At 37.9% G+C, this 24892-nt stretch overlaps 1 protein-coding gene across 1 annotated transcript in view; it reads right to left on the bottom strand.

The window, feature by feature from the left end:
• Positions 1-3652: 3652 nt before the first annotated feature.
• The window catches only part of ogfod1 (2-oxoglutarate and iron-dependent oxygenase domain containing 1), a 30593-nt gene continuing 9353 nt past the window's right edge, over positions 3653-24892 (bottom strand). The window contains exons 7-13 of the mRNA XM_062549878.1: positions 21400-21528; positions 21170-21283; positions 15574-15653; positions 14504-14730; positions 7696-7821; positions 7547-7605; positions 3653-4587 (exon numbers count right to left, since the gene is read on the bottom strand). Coding sequence (XP_062405862.1) covers positions 4429-4587; positions 7547-7605; positions 7696-7821; positions 14504-14730; positions 15574-15653; positions 21170-21283; positions 21400-21528 — 894 coding nt within the window. The 3' untranslated portion in view covers positions 3653-4428. The remainder of the gene's footprint in view (positions 4588-7546; positions 7606-7695; positions 7822-14503; positions 14731-15573; positions 15654-21169; positions 21284-21399; positions 21529-24892) is intronic.

The raw sequence follows: 24892 nt of genomic DNA on the forward strand, positions 1-24892 counted from the left end.
CGTCTTATGTTGAGTTATGTCTTATATGTCACTATGCCTGCACAGAGAAATTGCCCCTCAGGGATAAATAAAGTTTTTTTAATTGAATTGAATTGGCATAGTGTTTTGTTCAGTTAGCCTATTAGCCTGTTTGATGCTCAATGAGCTCAATGCAAATCAAAGGCTAATAGGCTAATTGAACAAAACGAACGAAACACCATACCAATCTCTAGGTATGATGAAGGGTGTGTGAACTTTATCAGGATGCATAGTATCCTGGATCCATGAAATAAGTGGCCTTTAAAAATAAAAAATCTGCCTGCTTCTATGGGAATGGTTAACATAGGGGTGCCAATATGACTCCAGTATTTTAAGGTAGAACATTTATCTATTTATGATACATTATTCATTCACAAAGAAAATTGGTGTCCTTAAAGGTTGGATATTTCCTTGTTTTATCACAATATAAGATCAATTTCCAAAAGATGATTTCATATTCCTCTCTCTAGTCAACTTTATCAAGGGAATATGCTCAATTTAGCTAAATGAGCCCACAACTTCGTAAAATGAGCACACTATTTAAATTCAGTGCACAATTCAGTGAAATAGAGCATGATGTAGATGAGGATGGGTGCACATTCTTTTGATAAACACACAAAATATGGGCTATGACCATCAGGGTTTCATACCATCTCACACACACAAACACAACGAACAATTGACAAACTATTTCACAAAACACCATGTGACTTGGTTATTGGCACAAAATAATGGACAGGGTACAGAAATCCTGAGGTGAAATTCAATACCTTTTAATATCTTTTTGATATCTTCTCAAACAATATACAACCTCAACACCACAGTGATACCCATCTGATCTTATTCAATCATATTCAATCCTGTTCCTATAGACCTCTGACAACGGACTACAAAAAAGCACAGCATCTTCTCGGCTGTCATCTTTGCCCATATAACAGATGGACATTAGGGTAGTCTACTTGTGATTTTTTCATGGGAATTTTGAATAATCACACCTGTTACGGTGACAAAGGAGCCTGAAAGGCAGATGCTTTTGCCCAACTCACATTTTTGCCCTTTTGTCATTTGACTTGAGTGGATTTTGTGATCTTTGGTAAGTTAAGATGGGGAACTTCTGGAGCTAACTTGTAGTGCAACTTGTAATAAGCTAAGCCAGTTTTCTCTAGGATCTCCTTTTTTGGAGATAACAGATTTGGGGCAAATTTCAGAGTTCATTATCCCAATTACAACTCATAAATTGGGGGACTTGTTTAGAACCGTCATTGGCCTAGACACCTAAGTTTTCTAGAACTTTTATTTTGACGCAACATCTCGGTGTGGCAAAACTGGAGGCTAAACATGCAGGATATAAAAGTGCACATTTCACTTAGTAGCTTTTATGTTCTCAACACTATAGACCAGTCACGCCCCCTGGCGATTCCGGAAGTAAGAATTCCATACAATTTCTCCATTAACAACTGAGTATAAACCATTACGAGTATAGGCCATAAAATCGTAACTATTCATTGCTACGACATGACTAAGCGGTTGTACATGCTCATATAAATGGCAAAAGTTAATGGGGCACCAACCTTGTTTTAAGAAAAAAATGTTTTATTCACCACAGTATCACCTTACCCGCTGAAATCAAGATGGATACCAGGGCTGTGAGAACCGATGTGTGGCGGTCCGATAAACATTTTTCTCATCTTGAAAGTTGAATTTACTCAATGGAAATAGTAGGAAGTTAATCATCTTTTTGTGTCAGATTAAAACAGAAGCATGTTAAACTATCTTAACGCTGCAAATGTTTGAAATGAAGTGCTACTGTACATTTGAAAAGGCTCATGGGATAGTAGTTCTTTCACTAAGAGTTTAAAATATGTACACAGTCTTACGTTTGCCTTTTTTAGTTCTTCTGTCTAGTGTTGTTTTTGGCGGCCTGTTTTGGTTTTAGTTTTAGTCTAGTCTTTGTGTCAAGCTGTCATTTTAGTTTTTATCAGTTTTAGTCACGTTCATACTCTTTTAGTCTAGTCAAGTTTTAGTCGACTTAAAGTATGAGCATTTTAGTCTTATTTTCGTCTAGTTTTAGTTGACGAAAACTAATGACTTTTAGTCTTGTTTTAGTCAATGAAAATTGGATTTTAGCATCTTTTTATTAATGCAATTCTATTTTAAGGGGTTGTTCCTCCATAGACTGGGTAAGACTGTTTTTAGTGGCAGGCACTATAGCACCAGCGAACTCTGAAACTATAGGACTGGATGAAATGTACAGATAACGGTCTCCACTGATAAATATCACACTGGCTAACCTGGAAATTAGGTCCTATGTCCAAAATTCTGAACAACCCCTTTAATAGGAAATGATACATTTTGATTAATTTTGATGGATTAAAAAATTACAAATATTACAGGTTACATAGGCACTGAATATTGACAGTGGAATCAGGTATGTTACACAGAGTTTGGTCTCCCCCTGTCACCATGAAAGGACTATTTGAAAAATTCTGTAGACCTGCTGTTCCTTTTCTGAGAACAATTTAACTTAAGATCAAGTTGTCCTTAGGTTATTGAATGCTGTAAATGTGGATGCTATTTCACCATTAACTAGGTAGCCTAAGCGAGGTTACACACAGTTGTCATCTTAATGTAGTGTTTTGTAGCCTATAAAACGCATTTCACGTTCATCAGTTTTGGTAGGCTACAGGCCTATGCCTTGAGTGGTCGCTGCCCCTTTAAATGCGTGGGACTTTAAATTACGTTTTAACTCCATGCTGATTTTGTTGATGAACAGCACCGTCTTTGATTCAGTTTTTCTACCGTTTAAATAAACGACACACGCGCACTTGTGTGGTCGGTAAGGAATTGTTTTCAATAGTTTTCTTGCAATTCCCACACAACAGATAGCCTACTAAGCCAAGGTTCCATTAAAAATGTGTCTATGATTAGAACTTCGTTGCTGATCGGTGGAATAATGTTATTAGCCTATTGTAGGCAATATGACAGCGCCAGCATCAGCTGGACAGAAGCTTAGGCTACACACTAATCAAATCTGCAGTTGCCTGTTGACATTTTCGTCTGAATTAGATCTACATGCGGAGGTGAGATAAGTAGCCTAGTGCAAAGTTGAACTGAGAGAGTTGCCAATCTAACGGACTGAACGTAGTAGGCCTAGCCTATATTATTAGCTTCTATTAGCGATAACGATAGGCTATACATCTACCGCTCCATTGCTACATGATCAAATATTATCAGATGAGTGACAGAAGCACCGGATATGACCAACAGGCCCACGCGAGAAACGCTGGTCCTCTGGTATGTTAATCAGACCATGCAACCTGATGCGCCCCTGAAGTGAGACGCAGGAAACAGAAATACTGCAAAAATAATAACACGACTAAACGACACAAAATAATGTTATACCATTCCTGTCCTTCTGGTCTTCGAAAATGAAGAGAGATGTTAGCATGTTTTTTATTTTGTAAACCACATTTAGTCTTGTTTTTATTCGTCAACGATATTGCCTTATAAATTTAATTATAGTCATCGTCACATGGCCAGCATTTACGTTGCGTCTCGTCTCGTTATAGTCACGTGAAAAAAGTTCGTTGACGACCATATTTAGTCATAATTTTCGTTGACGAAAGCAACACTACTTCTGTCTTTTTGCTGGAAATGATATGTTGTATGAGTACAAGTCACGTTGTAGCTGGGTAGCCTATGCATGGTCTAAAACTCTTCATTCACATTTTTCTAGATGTAGACTGGAGAAATTAATGGGAAACTTAATTCAGGAAACTAAGCGCTCACGGAGGAGCGGCGGGACTGCAGTTTTTTAACTGAAATGTCTGCCCTCATCATGCTAAATTCACTGTCAAGTGACTTGACTGGTCATTTAAAACCACCATCATGTTACTATGCACCGATTCGCTTGGGCTACACAGGCTTACCGAGAGTGTTGCAAGTGATTATTTAACATAACCTTTCTGAAAATATCCCGAAGAATGAGAGGGTTGAGCTCACTGGAATCTTCAATTTCAAATTTCTGATAGAGTATATAATAACGGCCATTCATTTTCTATCTGTATAAACACACATAAAATGAGAATCAACAATGGAAACTGGATGTGACAATGGCCATAATTAGCAAACAAAAAAGGAGGAAAAAATCCATATTTGTTTATGTACAACATTACAATGTGGCAAAGTGGTGTCTGAGTCTAAATAATTAAATGAAGTATGGCTACTTCAGTTTGAACTGGACATACATTAGACATTAAATGAAACAATTTCATATCTTCTTTGACTACTGTAAGGGCAAACAGTATTGGATATGCTGCATAGGGGACATTTTATACCTCACTAGACCAACTCACCCAACACCATTAATATTTGAAATCAGCACTTAATACCATTGTTTCAACGTCTTATTTACTCATAATAAACAAATGAGAAGTCATAGAACGTTCCTGGTGGCTCTTGGTGGTTGTGAGAAGAGCTTCTGTCATTGACGTATTTGACAAACTTCAGAGTATCTGTGTCTCTGTAGACCAATGCCAGAGAGTTGTCCTCAGGAATCACTGTCAAGAGCTTAAAATACAAACACACATTAGTTATGGTTATGGTTATGATATAGGTGCAGGCAGTGATTAGAGGCCAAGCAGCTCATCAGGACAGAGTTGTATTGGCAACTTGGTGCTATTACATCAGACACATGGCTACAAACATCACTATTTTACTTAGCTTACATGACATCCAACTAGCTAAAATCCACCTCCGTCATATGCTACAATGTCACTATGTTCTGAACGTCTGTATTTCAGCTTGAATCCAACGTGGCAGTTAATTTAAACTTCACAACAAGTTTGGCAAATTAATATTCAAGCGTGATACGGACAACAACTTGGATCTACTTCATATAGGTGTGCAAATAACATACGGTTAATGACTCCCTTATAGAAGACAGGACAACAGGAAATCCAACCAAGCAGTGGAATAGCTTATGCTAATACTCAAAGATTTTGCACATTTACAGTAGTCAGAGGATCTCTGACCACTTTCAAGCCATAGCCTTTTGAAATGTTGATGTAAAAACCCAGTGTCTAACGTTCGCCTGTTTTAAATGAGTTATGGGGTATATGAGGTAATAGGAAACACACACATACTTGTTTTTATATTTTCATAATATTTATTTTATCATTATTTTATTTATAAGCTAAGGTTGCTAGCACAGAAGAGATACAAAGGACTTACACTATCTGTTTGCAGTTTGTCTTACAGTAGGCTATTTGAAACACAGCAGAGGGGTTACCAGGATGCAATCTTTGGGGGGGCATTTGGCTTATTTGGGGTGGCAACAAAAAAAGCACAATCTTTTAGCGCATGGCCACTTGGCAGACTCACAGTGCCCATAGTCTAGGCCCTAGACTAAACAATGTAGTTGTTAAACCAGGTGAATAAATGTATGGGTTTCCCAATATCATTTGTAGTGGCGTTGTGACTGATACAACTCACATTCAATACAATAATAGGTATACAGAATCATAGATGATCTCTAGCCATTCTATCTATCTATCTATCTCTCATGCATCAGCAAGGAGACATAGTCAATGAAAAATACATAAGACTATTAGTGTGTCACAATTGTTTTGATACTGATAATAAGTAAAGAATTTTGATACTTTCTTGATTTGATTTGGGAGTCCCACCACACCAGTGGAGATCAAAGACACTCAGTGAAAAGGTGGCTTTATTTGTATTTCAAACATTTCGAAATTCATATAAGTTTACATTATGATAGGCTAGCCTATGCGTAATTAGTTATATTAAGTTGACTATTTCATATAGATTTTTTTTTATTTTGACTCACATTTTACATGATTGTCATATTGATTTACATTTATCTTTAATGTCATTGAGTGCCTGTCACTTTAAGAGAACGTGAGAGTAATTAGGCTTCAGTGTAATGATATTCGGCTAGTCTAAAATAGGCATAATGCATAGAAATATGTGGAAGCAATGCGTTGATTCTATGTGGTTTAAATAAACGTTCAAAAAACAAACAAGAAGAGCACAATATGCATGCAGTGTTTATTGTGGGGTGCTATTACATACAGAGCGAAGTTGGAGACCTGTACGTAGCCTATAGCTGCCTGCAATTTAAAAGCTGGATTACTCGGGAATGGCTTACAAATGAATGCTTTATAGCCTCGTAGTTGGTAAGGTCTGCCATTTGTTTTGATATGGTTTGCCACGTGTAGGTTGAACGAAGAGCTTGAGATATTTTACCGAGGGTAATGTTGTGGAGATGGAATAAAAACGATTACATTTCATGTAAATTCAGGTTGATTTTCTCGCGAACTGTTTATTACAGCAACTAGTGTTTAATATGATCGGAAAGCTAAGATCGTGCTCTGTCAGGTGATATGCATGTGATACCAGTGTGATTAGAACTTCGTGAGCAATCCAATACAGAAGAATGGGTGTGCGTTTTGCACTTTTCGCAGATAATGCGAATGTTAATGCAGGCCTTGCCTAAATTCATATTGATTTTCTCGCGAACCCTTATTACAGCAACTAAGTTCTTAATACCATCAGAAAGCTAAGATCGTGCTCTGTCAATAAGTGACACTATATATTAGTATGACTAGGACTTCGTGAGTAATCCAACAGAGAAGTATGGGTGTGCATTTTCCATTTTTCGCCCGTCGCAGATCATTTCTCTGGGGTGGCAGAGGTTATCTTTGGGGAGGCAATGCCTCCGCCAGCCTCCCCCTAGACACGCCCCTGAAACACAGTAGACTATTTGATATAATAATAAAAAAAACATTGCATTTTTAGAAATATCAATATTGCCAGTATTATTCATGTAACTTTATCACTTTTAATTTAAGGCTCTCTCTACTCCCTTTTCTTTCTTTCTATTTTAGTATGCATTTTGTAGTTTTGGAGTTGGCAAGGTTTACATTAACATTATATCACATTACATTTAGCAGACACTTTTTTAGTCCAGTGACTTACATATGTCAATTTGGAGTTAAGTGCCTTGCTCAAGGTGGAATAGAATAGATTAGAATAGAATAGAATAGAATAAGTCTTTAATTGTCCACTGTTAATTGAAGCTGGGAAACAAACAGCTTTCAGGCTACTGCACGCTACCCCGGCTCCTCAACCACTACACTAACACCGTCCCCACTCCCCACTAGTTTCACTGCTTGTCGTATACAACTACAACTACAACTACAACTACAACAAATAATAATAATACATCTATTAAATATTGAATATGCATTTCTACCTTTATATCGTCTTTAAATTATTATTTCATGTGTCGATAGATTTATTGGTTTAAAAGTTCAACTAGATCAATACAAATATTATTTTTGAAGTATGAAATGTTGATAAAATAATTAATAAGTAAATCATGAGGATATACTGCTATAGTGACATGTTTATGAGTTGCATGTTAAGACAATAGTGGCATGCATGTGATATCTGCACATGTACAGCACAATCTGCAGCCATAACTGTTGAGGGCAAGAACACTAACCTCCTCATCTTCTCCATGAGCAATGTACGAAGTGAAACCCCCATTATCCTGCTGCCAGCCTGAGCACATATGCAAGTCAACACTGTCAAATATACAGTACACATGCAATACTAAATGAAACATGAAATACTATTCAGAAAACATGTTACCAAAACATCCAAGTGTGAGAAGCAGGTCCAGCCCAAACTCCCTGCTACTCTCAGAGTCATGAAGTAGGGTGTATGAGCCACGTCTCCATCTCCTTACTTCACCTACACAGGTAGCTGTAGTTCCATCTGTTACATACAGTAGGTACACACACACACACACACACACACACACACACACACACACACACACACACACACACACACACACACACACACACACACACACACACACACACACACACACACACACACACACACACACACACACACACACACTTAATGTCTTTTCACCGTTATCAAGCCAATTTGATGGTAAACAAACTATAGGTGAATCGTCCATAGCTAGAGCATAGATATAGCGAGTCCCTACTGAGAAAACTAGCCATGCCCCGCCAAATCTCGCGAGGATCTTGAAACTTTACTTTGTCAGTAGATAAAGCTCTTTGGAGATAGTTTACATTACAGATCGGTAATAAGTGGGTAATGCTATGGTAATATGTATGCAATTTCATGGTAATAATATTTTTAAACCACATATTACAAATAATTAAATGTTTAATTTCTTGACAATTACTGTTCAATTACCATACAACAACAATGCAAATAACTTGGATTTAAGGGTAAAATAAAATGGTAATATCTGCTGTAAATATGTACTTGGGTGGTTGACATGACATGGCCTTTTTGTGGTCCAGAGTGTCAAACTGAAGTAAAGAAATGTCTAATCTGCAAATAAATGTGGTTATATTGTTCAGAAAAACCTGCTTTATATGAACATATGGACCATTCATGCCAGTCATATTCCTATTTTTCAAAATTTTCAGCCAAACCAGGAAAAGCTCATATGGCGTGACTGTCCCGAGCCCATTTCATAAAGTTTGATTTTGAATTAAAAAAAATCTAATTAATATATTTTCCCATTACTTAAATACAATGAATGCTAAAGATGTCTACTTGTAAGTCTGTAGTGTTTAAAGTCCAGGCATAATATTTTTGAACAAGCCATAAACAAAAACATTTTGTCCCAAAAATCAATATCATATGGTGTGACCCTAAATTATGTTTTTTAAATGTGCAATTGTGTGGAGACCTTTAGGGATAGGGGGTCCTTCCTCATTCAGGAAGTATAATAACTTCTCAGAAGGACATTGAAAGTTTACTTGTTGAGTTATCTCTCATATTTCTTTCAATAAATCAAGTATATCCAGCACTCCTATCTCAGTTCCACTTTTCGCTGTCTTTTGGTGTGACCCAATTTTCAGGAAAATTTCAAAAGTAAATAGTTTTTTGGTCAAAATTACCTTTACATCTATGTTACCATGTTAAAGTGAGCATATGATTTTGGTCCTAGCATGTAGCCTCAAGACTCATTGTTCTGCTAAGTGCATGAAACCTCATATGGAGTGACCCCATATCATATGGTGTGATGGGGTTTTGCTGTCACACCATATGATTTATTTGTCACACTATATGATATAATCTGTATTTTCCTACATAAATAATGTTTTTTTCAAACATATGTTTAATTAATAGTTTAGTGTTATACATATTTTAACATATTTAACATTTTGTTAACATTTATTATTTAATATGTGGCACCTATTACCCAAGTGCTATACAATATCTGGTGAAATTCTGTTTTACAAAGTTCTGAGTTTTTAACAGTGATCCTTTATGTGATATATTTGTCTAAAACTGTGATTTATTGTTTGTGAAATGCATATATTCACATTTTTGCGTTAACAGATTGTTATTTGGTGTAATTTATCATATGGTGTGACACCATATCATTTGGCGTGACATCAAGAAACATCAAGAAATTATGAAAATAAAAAGGCTTTCGGAGTCTAAATCATACAAATCTGAATGTAACAGATAGGAAATAGGGTCAGCAAACATTGTATGCATTTAATTTCTTTTGTATCAAGATATGTCCAAATTAATATGAAGTTTATTGAAAGATTAGGGACAAATGCCTTACTTTGTGTATTGATGAATAAATATACTGTAAAATATAATACATTTCCACAAGGAAATGCTAGATCTTGATGAAGTAATGATAGAAGATTATGATACACTGACTCACATAAAAAATATATACCCCATCATAGTTTTACACACAATAACTTTCATGTCACACCATATGATAATTTTAGTCACTAACACAAGACATTAGTGAATAAATATGAATTCCAACACAAATTCTAAAAGATCATACATATTTTGGGAATGGGAGAGCCAGTGCAACATAGCTAAGTGATTTCCATGCATAATATCTGAATTTTTTTTCAAAAACTTTTTTTCGGCCTAAAACGTCAACCACCCACTTACCGAAGCAATAAATATTTAGGATTTACTTGTGACATAATATGTGACCTGTTATCTGTTGTTATGATGAAATAAATGAGGTAATTTCACTAAATATATGGTATCAGGGCTGTAAAATACTGTTTTGTCTTTTTGAAAGGTTTTTCTGTACGGTGGGGAGTTGTTGAAATCCTTTAGAAAAGTCAAAACAGTATTTTACAGCCCTGATACCATATATTTATTGTGAAATTATCTCATTTATTTCATCCTAACAACAGATAACAGGTCGCATTTTACCATCAAACTAACTACTACAAAAACTTTGACCACTGTGTTATTGTGCCATAACACTTAGAAGTTACTATGTAATTTAGTCCTTCATAGCACCATTCATGTTGGTATAATTACAGAAACATTATGTCACAATGTCACAAGTAAATTCTAAATATTTATTGCTTCGGTATGTACATACAGCAGTTATTACCATTTTATTTTATGTTATTTGCAATGTTGTTGAATGGTAATTGCACAGTAATTGTCCAGAAATTACACATTATGTATTTGTAATATGTGGTTTAAAAATATTACTACCATGAAATTGCATATATATTACCATTATATTACATTACAGATCAGTAATAAGTGGGTAAAGTGTTACCGGAATTGCATTATGTACAGGTAAGGATAAGTAAAGATAAAGGATAAGTCACAAGAAGTGTGCTATCTACAATAGCAGTCACATACAGGTATAAATACATTGTGACTCTGGGGAGCTCTATGGTCGCCAAAAAACACCTAAACCTGCATAGTGTACCTTTAATTAAAGAAATGAGGAACAATTCAACCTTTAAGGACACCACCTTCATTTGTGAATGAATAATGTATCGTAAATAAATAATAAAAATAAATCCTTAAAATACAGCGATCATAAGTATACACATACCCATAGAGGTAGATGGATTTTTATCCCTTTTGTTAATGAAACCAGCTATTAGGCTAACTCTTTACTAACTTTACGCCAAACTCTAGGTATGGTGAGGGCATGTGATGATGCTTTGTGATGAACTAACATTTATAACATCATTTGCGCCATACACACATTTCCCACCAGAATTATGCATCCAAACAAATCAATCCCTTTATCGGCATGCTTGAATATAATGTTTTACCCTCTGCATATTAAGCTGCATTTCAAAGGCAGGACCTCCTCTGAAAAGATGGAGCAATCACCTCAGGGAAAAGGATATCGTTTAGTTCATTATGATGAATGTTTTTCAGAACGCTGCCAAAGTTTGGAAGTTCTGCTGCAAATTCCTTTCATATGAATGAGCCTTTCCGTTCCAAGGTCCAATAATTCTATAGCCTATAATCAGACAGTACAAAACCTTGGCGAGATCATTGCAAGACCTTTTTTAAAATGTGCGCTCATTTTACTAAGTTGTGTCTACTACTGTAGATTGTGTGTACGTTTTACTAGTAGTGTGCTCATTTTACTAAATTGTGCTCACGATCTAGGAAAATGAGACCACAATTTAGTAAAATGACATACATTCTTCCAAAATACAAAAATATCTTGCAATGACACTCCCTGGCTCCGTAAGTTTTGAAGCAGAGCGAACATATTACATTACGTATCTTGATCAGTAAATCAAGGATCTTTGCTATAATGACAGTGGCAACTGAGCTTTGAGTAGTTAGTGATAGGTTACATTTCTATGCAACATCTGACATTTCCAAATTCTGTTGGCGATCTACAGTATTTGTTTTCTCAGCAGATGCATGAAAGGATAACCAAATCACTGTAAGAGTTTTTTTTCTCATTTTGGCAAGTAGACTATAGCCTAATATAATGTACTGTTATTATCGGAAAATAAATCCTGACCATGTCAACACTGGGTGGGCAGAACACCAATGCGAAGTGGAGCTGATATGGCAAGCCATTTTAACGTGACAAACTGACGTACTGTAGCCTATTTTTGTAGCAGTTGCTAAGCAGCCGTTTTCAACACACCAATGTGGTGCAATTCCTGCCATAATTCCAATTTCAGTACCAGCCAATACAAAAATATACTCCCCAAAATGCACTCCCGTAAACGCCAGGAAATCTCCCTAATTTTTCGGCAGTTAACGACAATTTACAACGTGCGAACGTGGCATTTGTTGGTGCCACATATTTTAGGAAACGTACTCTGACGTAAGTGGAGAGCTTGTGGGTCTAATTAGCATATGAATGCAGCGAAACTGTGCCTGGCTTGAGCATCCTTACTCAGGATTGGCTGAAACAACTACTTTTCAAACAAATAAAATCACTTGTGATTTGGCACCTGGCCAGGCCGGGCTTGAATGTCCTTACCAGAGCCCCTTTAGGGAGAGCCGGTCCACTTCCTATTAACTCCATTGTACCGGATTGTTCCTGCAATCTGTTGAAATTCCGCTAGGGGCGTTGCCGAGCAAGTGATAAATGAATTGTGGTCTATGGGGCTAAGCGGCTAGAACTCGGTTTTTTCACAGTTGACAACTTCATTTCTTAATGTACATTGTCGTAGTAGCTACCTGAGTATGGGTTTTCCACTGGAAATGAAATAAAAAGTCACTCATGTCCTTTCTGCTTTTCATAGGATGGGCCGTTTTCCCTGTAACATGCTAGCATTTAGCTCATCGATGCTCGCGACAATCGCGACCGATTACGACCGTCGTGAAGCTGAACCTTCTTTTAGGTCTATGGCCGTAAAGTGGTTCGCTTGTGTCACGTGACATGAAAACTTTGAAAGGGTTTTTAGGAATAACAACACATATAGAAAATTGCATTGGTCAGCTAATTGTCAAGTCAAGTTATCCTGCATCGCATGCATTAATGCAATTTCAGGAGAAAAAATTATATAAAGACAAATGTGGTACTGGGGGGTTCAGCTCCATTGCCACCCATTCATTCATCACTTGCTCGCGATCGCCCTCTAGTTGCAGTACCATGCGGAAGTATTTCGCTAGTGGTCCTTCTCCCCTTATTAGACATTCTCTGTCCTTACTCAAGATTGGATGAAAACAATATAAAAGCAAAATGTATGTATGTATACATGTATACATACATACATATATGTGACGATTCAAAGCGAAATCAGTCGTTTTGCACACAACGTTATTTTGAGAAAATCAACAATAACAAACTTCCGGGTTAAAATGTTGAATTTCACGTTTTCGCATAATTCGACTGTATACAGTCTACAGTTTCATATCGTGAACGCATTTCACGGAAAAACATACGTTTTGACTGTTAAACCCGGCGAAGATTCAACACATTTGCTGTCACTCCCGTTGTGCGCGCCGCTTAAAAAGGTGATTTCTCCTCTTCTGGCATATCGTGACAGGAGAACCATGTCAACTTTAGATGCGGTTATCTTAGCGATAGTTTGTATAATACCCTCGATATACATATCGTTGGAAAGCTTAATTTATGGCCGTTCACGTGAGCACAATAACTTAATTTACTAAATTTTACCGAAACGACTGGTTCCGCTTTACAGGGTCACATATACATACTGGTATACATGAAAACATGTATACCAGGCTTGTGCACAATTCATGAATTGCAATTTGAATTGAATTGGCCCCGTCCCACAGGAAGTTGAATTTGAATTTGAATGAAAGGAAGTGGAATTCAATTCATGGCAATTCTAAACAATTCCAGTCACACAACAGTAAGACTGTGTTGAATCTCACATGCATTCAGTTTTGTAAGGTTACTTTGGAAATGCAATTGGTTACTGTTTTCATTTATAAGTTGTGTGTTTGTTGTGATCATATCTGATATATATAGTGAAACTTCATTATTAAACACTGAATATGAATTTCTTCGAATTTCAATTCTACATCCTTCAATTCAACTTTGAATTGTAATTCTACATCCTGTTTTTGATCTCAATTCAAATTCAAAAATCTAATTGGAATTTAGAGTCATTCTCAATTCAATTCTGAATTTTGCACAGGCCTGATGTACACACTCATGGCCCTTTCACATAACTAGGTGGTACGAACAATTTAGTCTTTCCATCTAGGAAATTGTGTGATTTGAGCTGTAAATTGAGTTGTCGCAACTGCGCTGACTTGAGCTTCCAATCTGGCCAGTGCTCTCTACATTAGCGCAACGTGTGCTGATGTTAAAGACTTTTGCTCCACCAATTCAAGAAATTTGCCAAGCATACAGTTATCAAAAGTAATCGACAGTCTTTAAAATCCTACCATTATTATATTGTGCATCAGTATGTTATACTTTTCAATACATGTACATGTTCCCTCTGATGTGTTTAATATACAATATGGGTAGATTGGAATTAGAAGCATATTGGAAGTAGGGTGCAAATTCAATGTGTATATCTAACTCTAATACGTGGATAACAAGGGTTTTGAACCTGCCATTATCAGTAATGTAAACAGAGCTTTTGCATCATAATCTGAATTGCATAGCATCAATAGTTTAGTCAGTTTACGCTCAACATAAACAAACCTGTACTCTTCTTTTGTCCTTTCTTGTCCTCACACTCTTCTCGTCTTTCCTCAGTTCCTTCCTCATCATCTTCCTCATCATCATCACTGTCATTGTCTATGGCCAGTGGATGTAGTTTTAATCCACTGAGGTTAGACAGCAGCAGGTAGAAAGCCTCAGAAGAGAACAGCTCCCAACACTCTTGCACACACTGAGGCAATGAGCACAATTCAGCATATTCATAGTGCCTGAGGAGATAATTAATTTCACTCACAAGCTCATTAAAAACACAAATTTCCCACCATAATTATGCATCCAAACAAATCAACCGCTTTATCAGCATGCTTGAATATAATTTTTTGCCCTTTGCAGATTTAAGCAGAATTTCATTCATCTCAGGGAAAAGGACATCATTTAAAGTTCATTCACATTGTTTAGTATTGTTAATTTCAGTGGGCGTTGTATCGCATGTTTTAGAAGAAGTGATGATACTTTTAAGTGCCTGCATGTTCTCCTGCACTTACTAATTCCTGTATGAATGGGGGAGAGTGGATTAAGATCAAATAGTCCAAAGACAAATTACACATCTAGGTCTACTGCCAGTTTGGTTCGAGGCGGTTACATTTCCAAAATGCAATCGATTGGCCTACTAAATCCTGCCAGCAAAATGGTGTAGCCTATCTTTTATATATATATACACAGTATCTCTTAGGGTGGGAATATACTGTAGGCTACTAATAAAGCATGAGCACCAGCAAGCAGTAGCCTTCAAGACCTTCTATTATTCCCATGAACTTGAACTGTCAGTTTGGTTAGATACTGTAGGCCAATCTAACAAATGATCATCACACATGAAGTTGAGATCAGAAATTAGTTTGAATAATGACATGAAACCTCACTGGTCTCACCCATTTTCAGAGTCCCTGCCTTAATATAGGATCAACTTCCTGTCATCACTAAAACTCTGCCACAAAACTTGCACTCATAGTCTCCTCAATTCTTCATCCCAACGGGGACAAATATAATATATGTTACAACAGGGCTCAGTTGCATGCTATTCATTTAAGGCAGACAGAAACATTATGGCTCACCTCTTGTTAGCTGGACCTTTTATCAGCCACTGAATCTCAGCTGATTGCAGAGCAGCTCTTACTGCTTGGAATCTCTCCTTCTGAAAATTAATTGAGGGGTGAACCACAAAGACAAAAATAAGTCTATGTCATATATGACTAATTTATCATGAAATGTGTAATCATACTCATCCTATACTAAAAGTCTCACTACTGTAAGAAGAGTATAATGAAGAGACACCAATTCAACAAAACAAACACAATGCAAATATAGTCTTGACCATTTAATCCATCTTAGATTATCCATATAAAATTGCACATTTACCATCACTCATATTAATTAGGCAGACGATAAAACTGGTGATACAAGCATCACATTTGGCACAGTTGTTCTCTAGGGCATACTTAAAAAAAATGTCTGAGAATAAAATGCATTTTCTATTTGCATTCAGTAAATGGAGCACAGTGTTAGTTCAGGCAGGTCACGGAGTCTCGCTAGCTTCCCTGGATGGCCAGCTGACTGTCAATCTAACAGCTAATCAAATGTCATGGTATGTAGATATTATGATTATATAGTGGATTGATACAAATAACGTTTGTTTGAGCTCCACATTCATTTGATTTTATCGGGCGTCTATATTTCAGAAATGTTTTTCTACATGGTAGGGCCACCCCTCTTCCGACCGATATTTTGGAAAATAGTGCCCTGAATGAGTTCGACTCAACCATAGATAATGGCAGCATATCCTCTACATACCTGGCTATACGTTTTTTCAGTTCGGTCTAAGACAAAAGGCGTGGTGGGGGCTAAATCAAGCTTCAGTTCCTTAGGTTTTGTGGCACTGTCTCCTCCTCCACTGGTGCTCTTGGCTGCTAATTTCATTTAAGCATGCAACGTTGAAGGTAATGTTTGAGTAAGTTTGAATTGAAAGCTACTTGACTCCGACGTGGATAGGCACTTTTGCCCAGGGCATAATGTGCATTTCACGATTGCATTCGTTTCTTTCATTGGAGGGAAAAGTAATGGCTATGCAACATTTGCATAACTTATTCAGTCACCATTTAGTGCAATAGTACGGAACATGTACCATGCTGTGTAACCTGTATTGTTATCACATAGCATTTCAGACACACAAACTTTCACAGCTTTCAAACGTTACTGAGCAGAAATAATAAACGGTGCGCTCCCACATACCATAAACAAAGCTTTTAAACAGCACTTGACGAGGCAATTACCAATACCTAATTTAAATGTTTTTAAAGTGCTAAATCACAAGTGCCTGTAACACGGCAGTAGGCTTGAGGGAGCAGTAACAGGAAAGTCCAGTCCATTAATCCATTACATGTAGCTTAATTCGAAAAGTCCAGTTCATTAATCCATTAACCCATCAATCCAGTAACACGGCTGTAACAAGAAAAGCCAATCATCCTCATGATCGTCTTCTTCCTGCGTACTAAAGCCATCAATGTCCTCCTCCTAGTGTCGGAAAAGAACAGCCTCAGGATGGCTTCGTCAGCCACTCTCCCAGTCCTTTGTCGCTCTCAAAACCAAAGAACTCCTCTTCGTCAGTGTCGGAATCAAAAATCCTGGCGTCCATGGTGTCCTCCGTGGCGTCCTCCTCTTCGTCAAGCAGCAGTCCAGCCTTTCGAAAGCCATTGGTGATCGCGGATATTTTGACACTTCTCCACGCTGTCAAGATCCACTGGCAAACTTGAGCAAAAATTGCTTTTCGCATGCGACCAGTTTTGGTGAATGATTTCTCGCCGCTAGTCATCCAGGCCTCCCACTGAACGCGTAGTGCCACTTTGAACGCACGATTCACACTGATGTCGAGTGGCTGCAGATTCTTCGTTGTACCCCCAGGAATCACCGCCGGAATTGAGTTTGTGCGCTTGATGGTTGCTTTCACAGAATCTGTTACAGTGGGGAGAAAATGTATTTGATACCATGCTAAAGTTGCTAAAATCATCATTTGACAATTGATCTTAATGTCTTAATTAAAAGAAACTGTAAAAATAAAACCGCCAAGGACACTAGTTTTCTTTGTGATTGAAGAATGCATTGTAAATAAATAAATGTTCTTCCTAAATGCTAGGGGGAAGAAAGTATTTGACCACCCCGTCCGGTCCGATGGAATATTCGTCTATCTTTCTTTGTGTGAATTCGCGGAAGTTTGCTATTTTGTCCAAGTAGTTGGGAGGGAGCTGTTGACACACCGTCGTCCGTGCCCTGATGGACAGTCCTTTTCGTTTCATAAATCTGAGACACCAGGATGGTCCACCTCTAAAATCTTCAATCTTCATTTCGTTGGGGACTGTTCTGGCTTTCAGTCGGATCTGAATGGTGGAAACACCATGGCCGTCTGCTCTCTGTGTGTTCAGCCAATCTTCAAGAAAATCTTCAAGTTTAGGCCATCTGCTTTTGTTACCACTGAAAGCTTTTTTCATCTTCTTGCATTGAGCCAGTTCTTCACGCTGGTGTCTCCAACGTCTCACCATTGATTCATTGAGGCCAAGGGTACATGCAGCAGCTCTATTTCCTTCTTTGCCAGCCAGATCGACTGCCTTTAACTTAAACGCTGCATCATATGCAATTCTTTGTTTGTTTTCCATACTGATTGTTTGTGCATGAAAATCTCCTTTGAGTTAATGGTCTCACTCTTGTTCTGCATTTGATTCCACTTGTTTTTCGCGCGATCTGCCTTACTCTTTCCGGTCTCCAGCGTTTCCTGCTGTAGACCGGCCATAATAGCCATAGGTTGAGAAGCCCCCCTAGTGGCAGTTAGCTATAAAAATACACAGATTAGCCGCACTGTTGTGTAAGCCGCAGGGTTCAAAGCATGGGAAAAAAGTTGCGGCTTATAGTCCGGAAATTACGGTACTCGTTACTGAAAAAAGTAACTCTGTTAGTAGCGCTGTTATTCCCATCACTGCTGAACAACATGACAGAGATTGTTATCTGTACAGATGCTATGGGACTTTGAGATGATTGAAGAACGTCTGGGTGGGTACTTTATACGAAGCAGGTTAAGTGAGCTTATTTTTAAAGCAAATGTTATTTTCTTCATACCCATAGACCTAATCCATACACTGCACTCTCCTTTGTGGGATAATCAATATTTCTTTTTTTGGAGGGGCCAAGCAGCGAAGGCACCCATTGGATTTGCCCATTTGACATCAAACTTGACAGAAATCATCTTGAGACCATTCCTTACCAACGCATTACTTTTGCCTGTAACAGCCAATAGAAATTTACAGCAAAGCCGCCAAACAGAGGTGAGCTCATGTCTCAGCAACGCTTTCCTGTATCAATACCAAACTTAGTACATGGACTCAAAACCTCATCAGAACGCTCGAGAATTTTGGTGACCTTTGACCTTTAGGGCACTGTAATTCATGACATGCTAAACATGTCTTTTGCCCTGTAGCTGATGTTGTGCTTAGAACTATGATGTACGAGTGGTGTCTGGTAATACTGTGGAATGTCATTAGGTTGACAGAGGACAACTTGTGACATTAACGTAATTGATTCGGCCGACATATTGGATTTAATCAAAAACACTACAAAGTTTTAGCAGTTTACAAATTTCATCTGATCCTGGCCAAAATTGCATAGACCATCTTCAGACCATGCTAATCGAATTTGGTGTCAAATCTGCCAAACAGAAAGTGAGCTCATCTCAGCAACCTGTATCAAAACCACACTTAGTACATAGACTCATGACCCCATCGGGAGAATGCACAAGAAATTTGGTGACCTTTGATGGCTGCAATTAGCAAAAATGCAAGTTGGCTTGTAACTTTTGATGTGCTAGACATGAAACTTGCTCTGACAGCTTACAGCCATACAGTACCCTCCAGAATTATTGGCACCCTTGGTAAAAGTTGACTAAAAATAGGTATAAAAAATAATCTTTAGGTGATTTATTGTACTCCCACAATGAAAACAATGAGGAAAAATATACCCTGCAAGGCAAGCAAATTTATTCTGAGAAAAAGGAAAATCTCATAAAGAAATACATATTTTTAACAAAAACAGCTTGCTCACAATTATTGGCACCCCTGAAACATATTATGTACAACATTTAACAGGAGCATTTTCCTATGTAAATGCAACATTTTAAAGTAAATCAGAGTGTCTGTGAACTTTCAGAAGTAGTTCATGACGTTCTTTTTCACTATGGTATGAAAATGAAGTCACTCAGAGGCTAAATCCTCTAGTCATTTTTCAACATTGGAGAGACAAGAGAATACACTAAATTGAAATAAAAAGAAATTATGTTGACATTTGTAAGTAAGAGAATGTCTATGGAAACTAGGTATTTTGTTGAAAATGCCTATATTTTCAGTTAAAATGATGACTAAAAGGTTCTAATCATCTGGAAATGTGGCAAACATGCTTGGACAAAGACCCATGGCTATTTTGCTCCCACGCACAGTATAGAGGATGGTATGATAGGCAAAAAAATCCATAAGAACCACTGTTGAGAGTTACAGACAAAGCTATCATCTTGGGGTCACCAAGTCCCCCCCAAAAATCTTCAAAAGTGACCTCACTGCTAATAGATTATTTAGACAGCATGTCAGGTTAAAGCTAGTAGAGTCATTTAATGAACAATGTAAATGGCAGGAGTTACTGAATGGTACCATGACATGTCTGGGAGTGTGGTCTATTGTCAGATGAAAATAAAATTATGCTCTTTTGCTAAAAACACTTAAGGTGTCTTTGGCGTACATAGAATAATGACTATACTAAAAAGAACCCCATGCCTAATCAGAATTATGGTGGAGGGGCTGTGCTATTGTGGGGCTGTTTTAATTCCCAAAGGCCTTGGGAACCTAATTCAGGTGCATGGCATCATGAACACCAAGAAAAACCTGAACATTTTCAAAGGAAATCAAACAATCTCTGCCAAGGCCCTAAAAGTTGGTCATGATTGGATCATTCATCAGGTCAATGAACCAAAACAAATGCACAGATCAAAACAAATATGGTTTACTGAACACAAAATCAAGCTTCAGACATTGCCATAGCAGTCCCCTGATCTAAACTCCATAGAAAAACAGTGGGATGAGTCAACGAGAAGAATGCACAAGTGTGGACCTAGCAATCTGGACGATCTGGGGAGGTTTTGTAAAGATGAATGGTCTTAAATCCCTTACTTTGTATTCTCAATCTTAATGGGGTGTCAGAGAAGAATATTATATGCTGTTTTATTGACAAAGGGAGGTTTAAGAAGGTATTACAAGTAGGGGTGCCAATAATTGTGAGTGACGTGTTTTTATTAAAAACATTTATTTCTTTATGAGATTTTCCCTTTTCTCAGAATAAATTTGCTTCCCTTGCAGGGTGTATTTTTCCTCGTTGTTTTCATTGTGGGAGTACAATAAATCACCTAAAGATTATTTTTTAGACCTATTTTTAGTCAACTTTTACCAAGGGTGCCAATAATTCTGGAGGGTGCTGTATGTCTGATTGCAGCATTGAGCTAACGGCATTGAGTTGACAGGGTTACTCCGGCCTTACTGCTTGGCCCCGTCATTGCTGCTTGCAGCTATATTTCTACTAAATTTTACATCATGTAAACTTCTTGGATTGGCAGAGTTGGCAACATACCTGTAAAAAGTTTGGTATACAAATCTCTGAGTTCTCTTCAAATTCCTGCTGGACTTGAATCTGGTAACTCTCTTTCATGTATTTCTGATTGATCCACTTGTGTAGTATTTTATCCTACAAAGACACAAACACACACAGTTACAACAGCCTGGAAAAATTCCAAAGCACAAACACAAAACATCACAACACAAAAGCCTCAAAGTGGTACAGATTATATTTTTGTCACATACATCACCCGGGGCATATTTGTGACGAAGAGCAGGAGATTCAATGTGCTGAGGTAATCTTGGAAGAGAGGGTCCATGAAACCAGCCACTTAAGGACATACGGCACTTTTCGGATGACAAGACTTCTGAAACCTTAGTCACCACATCAACATATACATTAGAAAGGAACAGAGGTGAACTGCAGGCTAGATAACTGGGGGAAGGAAAGGCACAATAACTTGAAACGATTCAGAATAGAACAAGGTTCTGAACAGCAAAGTTAAAGCAACACCATGTAGTTTTTCAACCTTTTGGGGTTCGGGTATGAACCGGTACGAACCAAAGAACTACAAAATTCGACTGCTTTACGGCATATAGGGCACACTTCCCCCACCACTTCCTCAAATTCTGTGCGAGCGTTGAATAGACAGTTGATGCATTATAAACATGAGCTACGTGATCTTTTGGCGTTTGAAAAAAATAAAACCCATGAAATTATATTCATATGATGATATGCTGAAATGCATGCTATGGGCTAGGCTACCTGGAATAGCTATAGGTCTACATTTCACACGCAACGCAGGCAGTCCGAGTTTGCCCAAGACGTGAGAACTCCTCCTGCAGAAATCGGCTTATCAACAAAAGCACGTGTATCCTAGCTCTGTCATCTAGTCACTAGATTCTAGTGTCATCATGCTGCCAACCAAACTGCACGGGAGCTGGTTATGTGTGCTAGTTATAGCTCAACGTGTAAATCTACCGCCTATACAGTAGACTACTGACCAAACAATTATCTTGAAAAACAAAGTTATCACGTGTAAGATTCTGTCATCATATTATAAGAGCTCTGCCTCTCCAAACATTTTGGGCGTGCAAATATATGCCACTATGGACGTGAATATACGGTGGCCCTGAAGTGCAAAACACAACACAAATAAGACAACACAACACAAATAAGACAACACAACACAAAGAGAGAAATCACGGCCCCAAAGTGCACAACACAACACAAAAAGAGACAACACAACACAAAGAAGAGAAAAAACGGCCTCGAAGTGCACAACACAACGGCAAATCACACAACACAACACAAAAAGAGACAACACAACACAAAAAGAGAAAACACAACGGCAAATCACACAACACAACACAAAAAGAGACAACACAACACAAAAAGAGACAACACAACACAAAAAGAGAAAACACAACGGCAAATCACACAACACAACACAAAAAGAGAAAACACAACGGCAAATCACACAACACAACACAAAAAGAGACAACACAACACAAAAAGAGACAACACAACACAAAAAGAGAAAACACAACGGCAAATCACACAACACAACACAAAAAGAGAAAACACAACGGCAAATCACACAACACAACACAAAAAGAGACAACACAACACAAATAAGACAACACAACACAATTGGAGAAACCTCGGCCCCGAAGTGCACAACACAACGGCAAATCACACAACACAACACAAAAAGAGACAACACAACACAATTAAGAGACAACACGAAATACCTTCGGGCCACATGAATCGTCGCTGGGACACGTACGTAGGCCTACAGCCCGCAGAAAATAGCATGCTGGGTCTTCACATGTCCATAAGAATCCACAGTAATGGAATATCCACGTTGTGTTTTATTCATAATATGTTTGGTGTATAATCCAACTCATACAAAAGCAACAAGTTCGAAACAAATCATCAGAAATCAGGAAGTAAAACAGCTTGTAACTCTGTCACCGTTCTAGATACCGTCATATACGGTAATTTTTGTGAGATCCCCCTAGTTACCATGGTAGCTACCACACATCAGAGTGATGGCTTTGCCCCAAATGTCTTTCTGCGACGAGATATTCAAAACCGGAGGAGATTGGGCAAGAGAGCTGTCAACCAGGCTCCCCAAAAATCTCCAGAATGTTAGCTTTCATTTGACACCAATATTATGCTTCTACTCAAAGGGGTTCTTGTGTAAGAGTTTTATTGTCAGTAGCCTATGCACCATTAAATCTTCGAATTATTTCAGCCTGCATGTCTCTTTAAATCTTTTAATGAATGTTACGAGGGCTTTACTAGGGTTTATAAAGTAAAGTCGCATATCACTGAAATCGTCTACCCCTTGGCTTCAACGCTATCCGGTTTTCAATGACGAGGCATGTGGCTGACTAGTGCTGTCGTCATTCAAAGCTGGGGAGCCTGATTGACATCATATAGGCCTATATATATCTATGGTATATGACGGTATCTAGAACGGTGACAGAGTTACAAGCTGTTTTACTTCCTGATTTCTGATGATTTGTTTCGAACTTGTTGCTTTTGTATGAGTTGGATTATACACCAAACATATTATGAATAAAACACAACGTGGATATTCCATTACTGTGGGTTCTTATGGACATGTGAAGACCCAGCATGCTATTTTCTGCGGGCCTACGTACGTGTCCCAGCGACGATTCATGTGGCCCGAAGGTATTTCGTGTTGTCTCTTAATTGTGTTGTGTTGTCTCTTTTTGTGTTGTGTTGTGTGATTTGCCGTTGTGTTGTGCACTTCGGGGCCGAGGTTTCTCTAATTGTGTTGTGTTGTCTTATTTGTGTTGTGTTGTCTCTTTTTGTGTTGTGTTGTGTGATTTGCCGTTGTGTTTTCTCTTTTTGTGTTGTGTTGTGTGATTTGCCGTTGTGTTTTCTCTTTTTGTGTTGTGTTGTCTCTTTTTGTGTTGTGTTGTCTCTTTTTGTGTTGTGTTGTGTGATTTGCCGTTGTGTTTTCTCTTTTTGTGTTGTGTTGTGTGATTTGCCGTTGTGTTTTCTCTTTTTGTGTTGTGTTGTCTCTTTTTGTGTTGTGTTGTCTCTTTTTGTGTTGTGTTGTGTGATTTGCCGTTGTGTTTTCTCTTTTTGTGTTGTGTTGTCTCTTTTTGTGTTGTGTTGTGTGATTTGCCGTTGTGTTGTGCACTTCGAGGCCGTTTTTTCTCTTCTTTGTGTTGTGTTGTCTCTTTTTGTGTTGTGTTGTGCACTTTGGGGCCGTGATTTCTCTCTTTGTGTTGTGTTGTCTTATTTGTGTTGTGTTGTCTTATTTGTGTTGTGTTTTGCACTTCAGGGCCACCGTATGAATACCATAGAATACAATATCTGGTGACCATCGATTTTTTTTTTATGTTATAGGCTAAAGACACTAAAAATGACCACCCTAGATTAGGCTATGCTATTGCTCATAAATATCGTAATCGTTTTTTTTATATATATAAGTAATTGACCAACAATGACCAACATCATCCCAATACCGAGAACGTGCATAGACCTGAGCTGAAAGCCTAGTTTTACAAATGTATCACATAACTGGCATCGTAGTAGGCTACCACATAATTTGATATTTAATGTGCGGCCTCAAGTCTAGCCTATACTGTACGCTATGTCTAACTTGCTTCTGGTGTAACCGTGACAGATTTTACGACATAAGTAGAAGAAATTACCGTTTCCCAACAGTAGGGGGACCCCGAGAGCAAAACTTAC

The sequence above is a fragment of the Sardina pilchardus genome, chromosome 11 (genome assembly GCF_963854185.1).
Source record: "Sardina pilchardus chromosome 11, fSarPil1.1, whole genome shotgun sequence".
NCBI classification, from domain to species: domain Eukaryota; kingdom Metazoa; phylum Chordata; class Actinopteri; order Clupeiformes; family Clupeidae; genus Sardina; species Sardina pilchardus.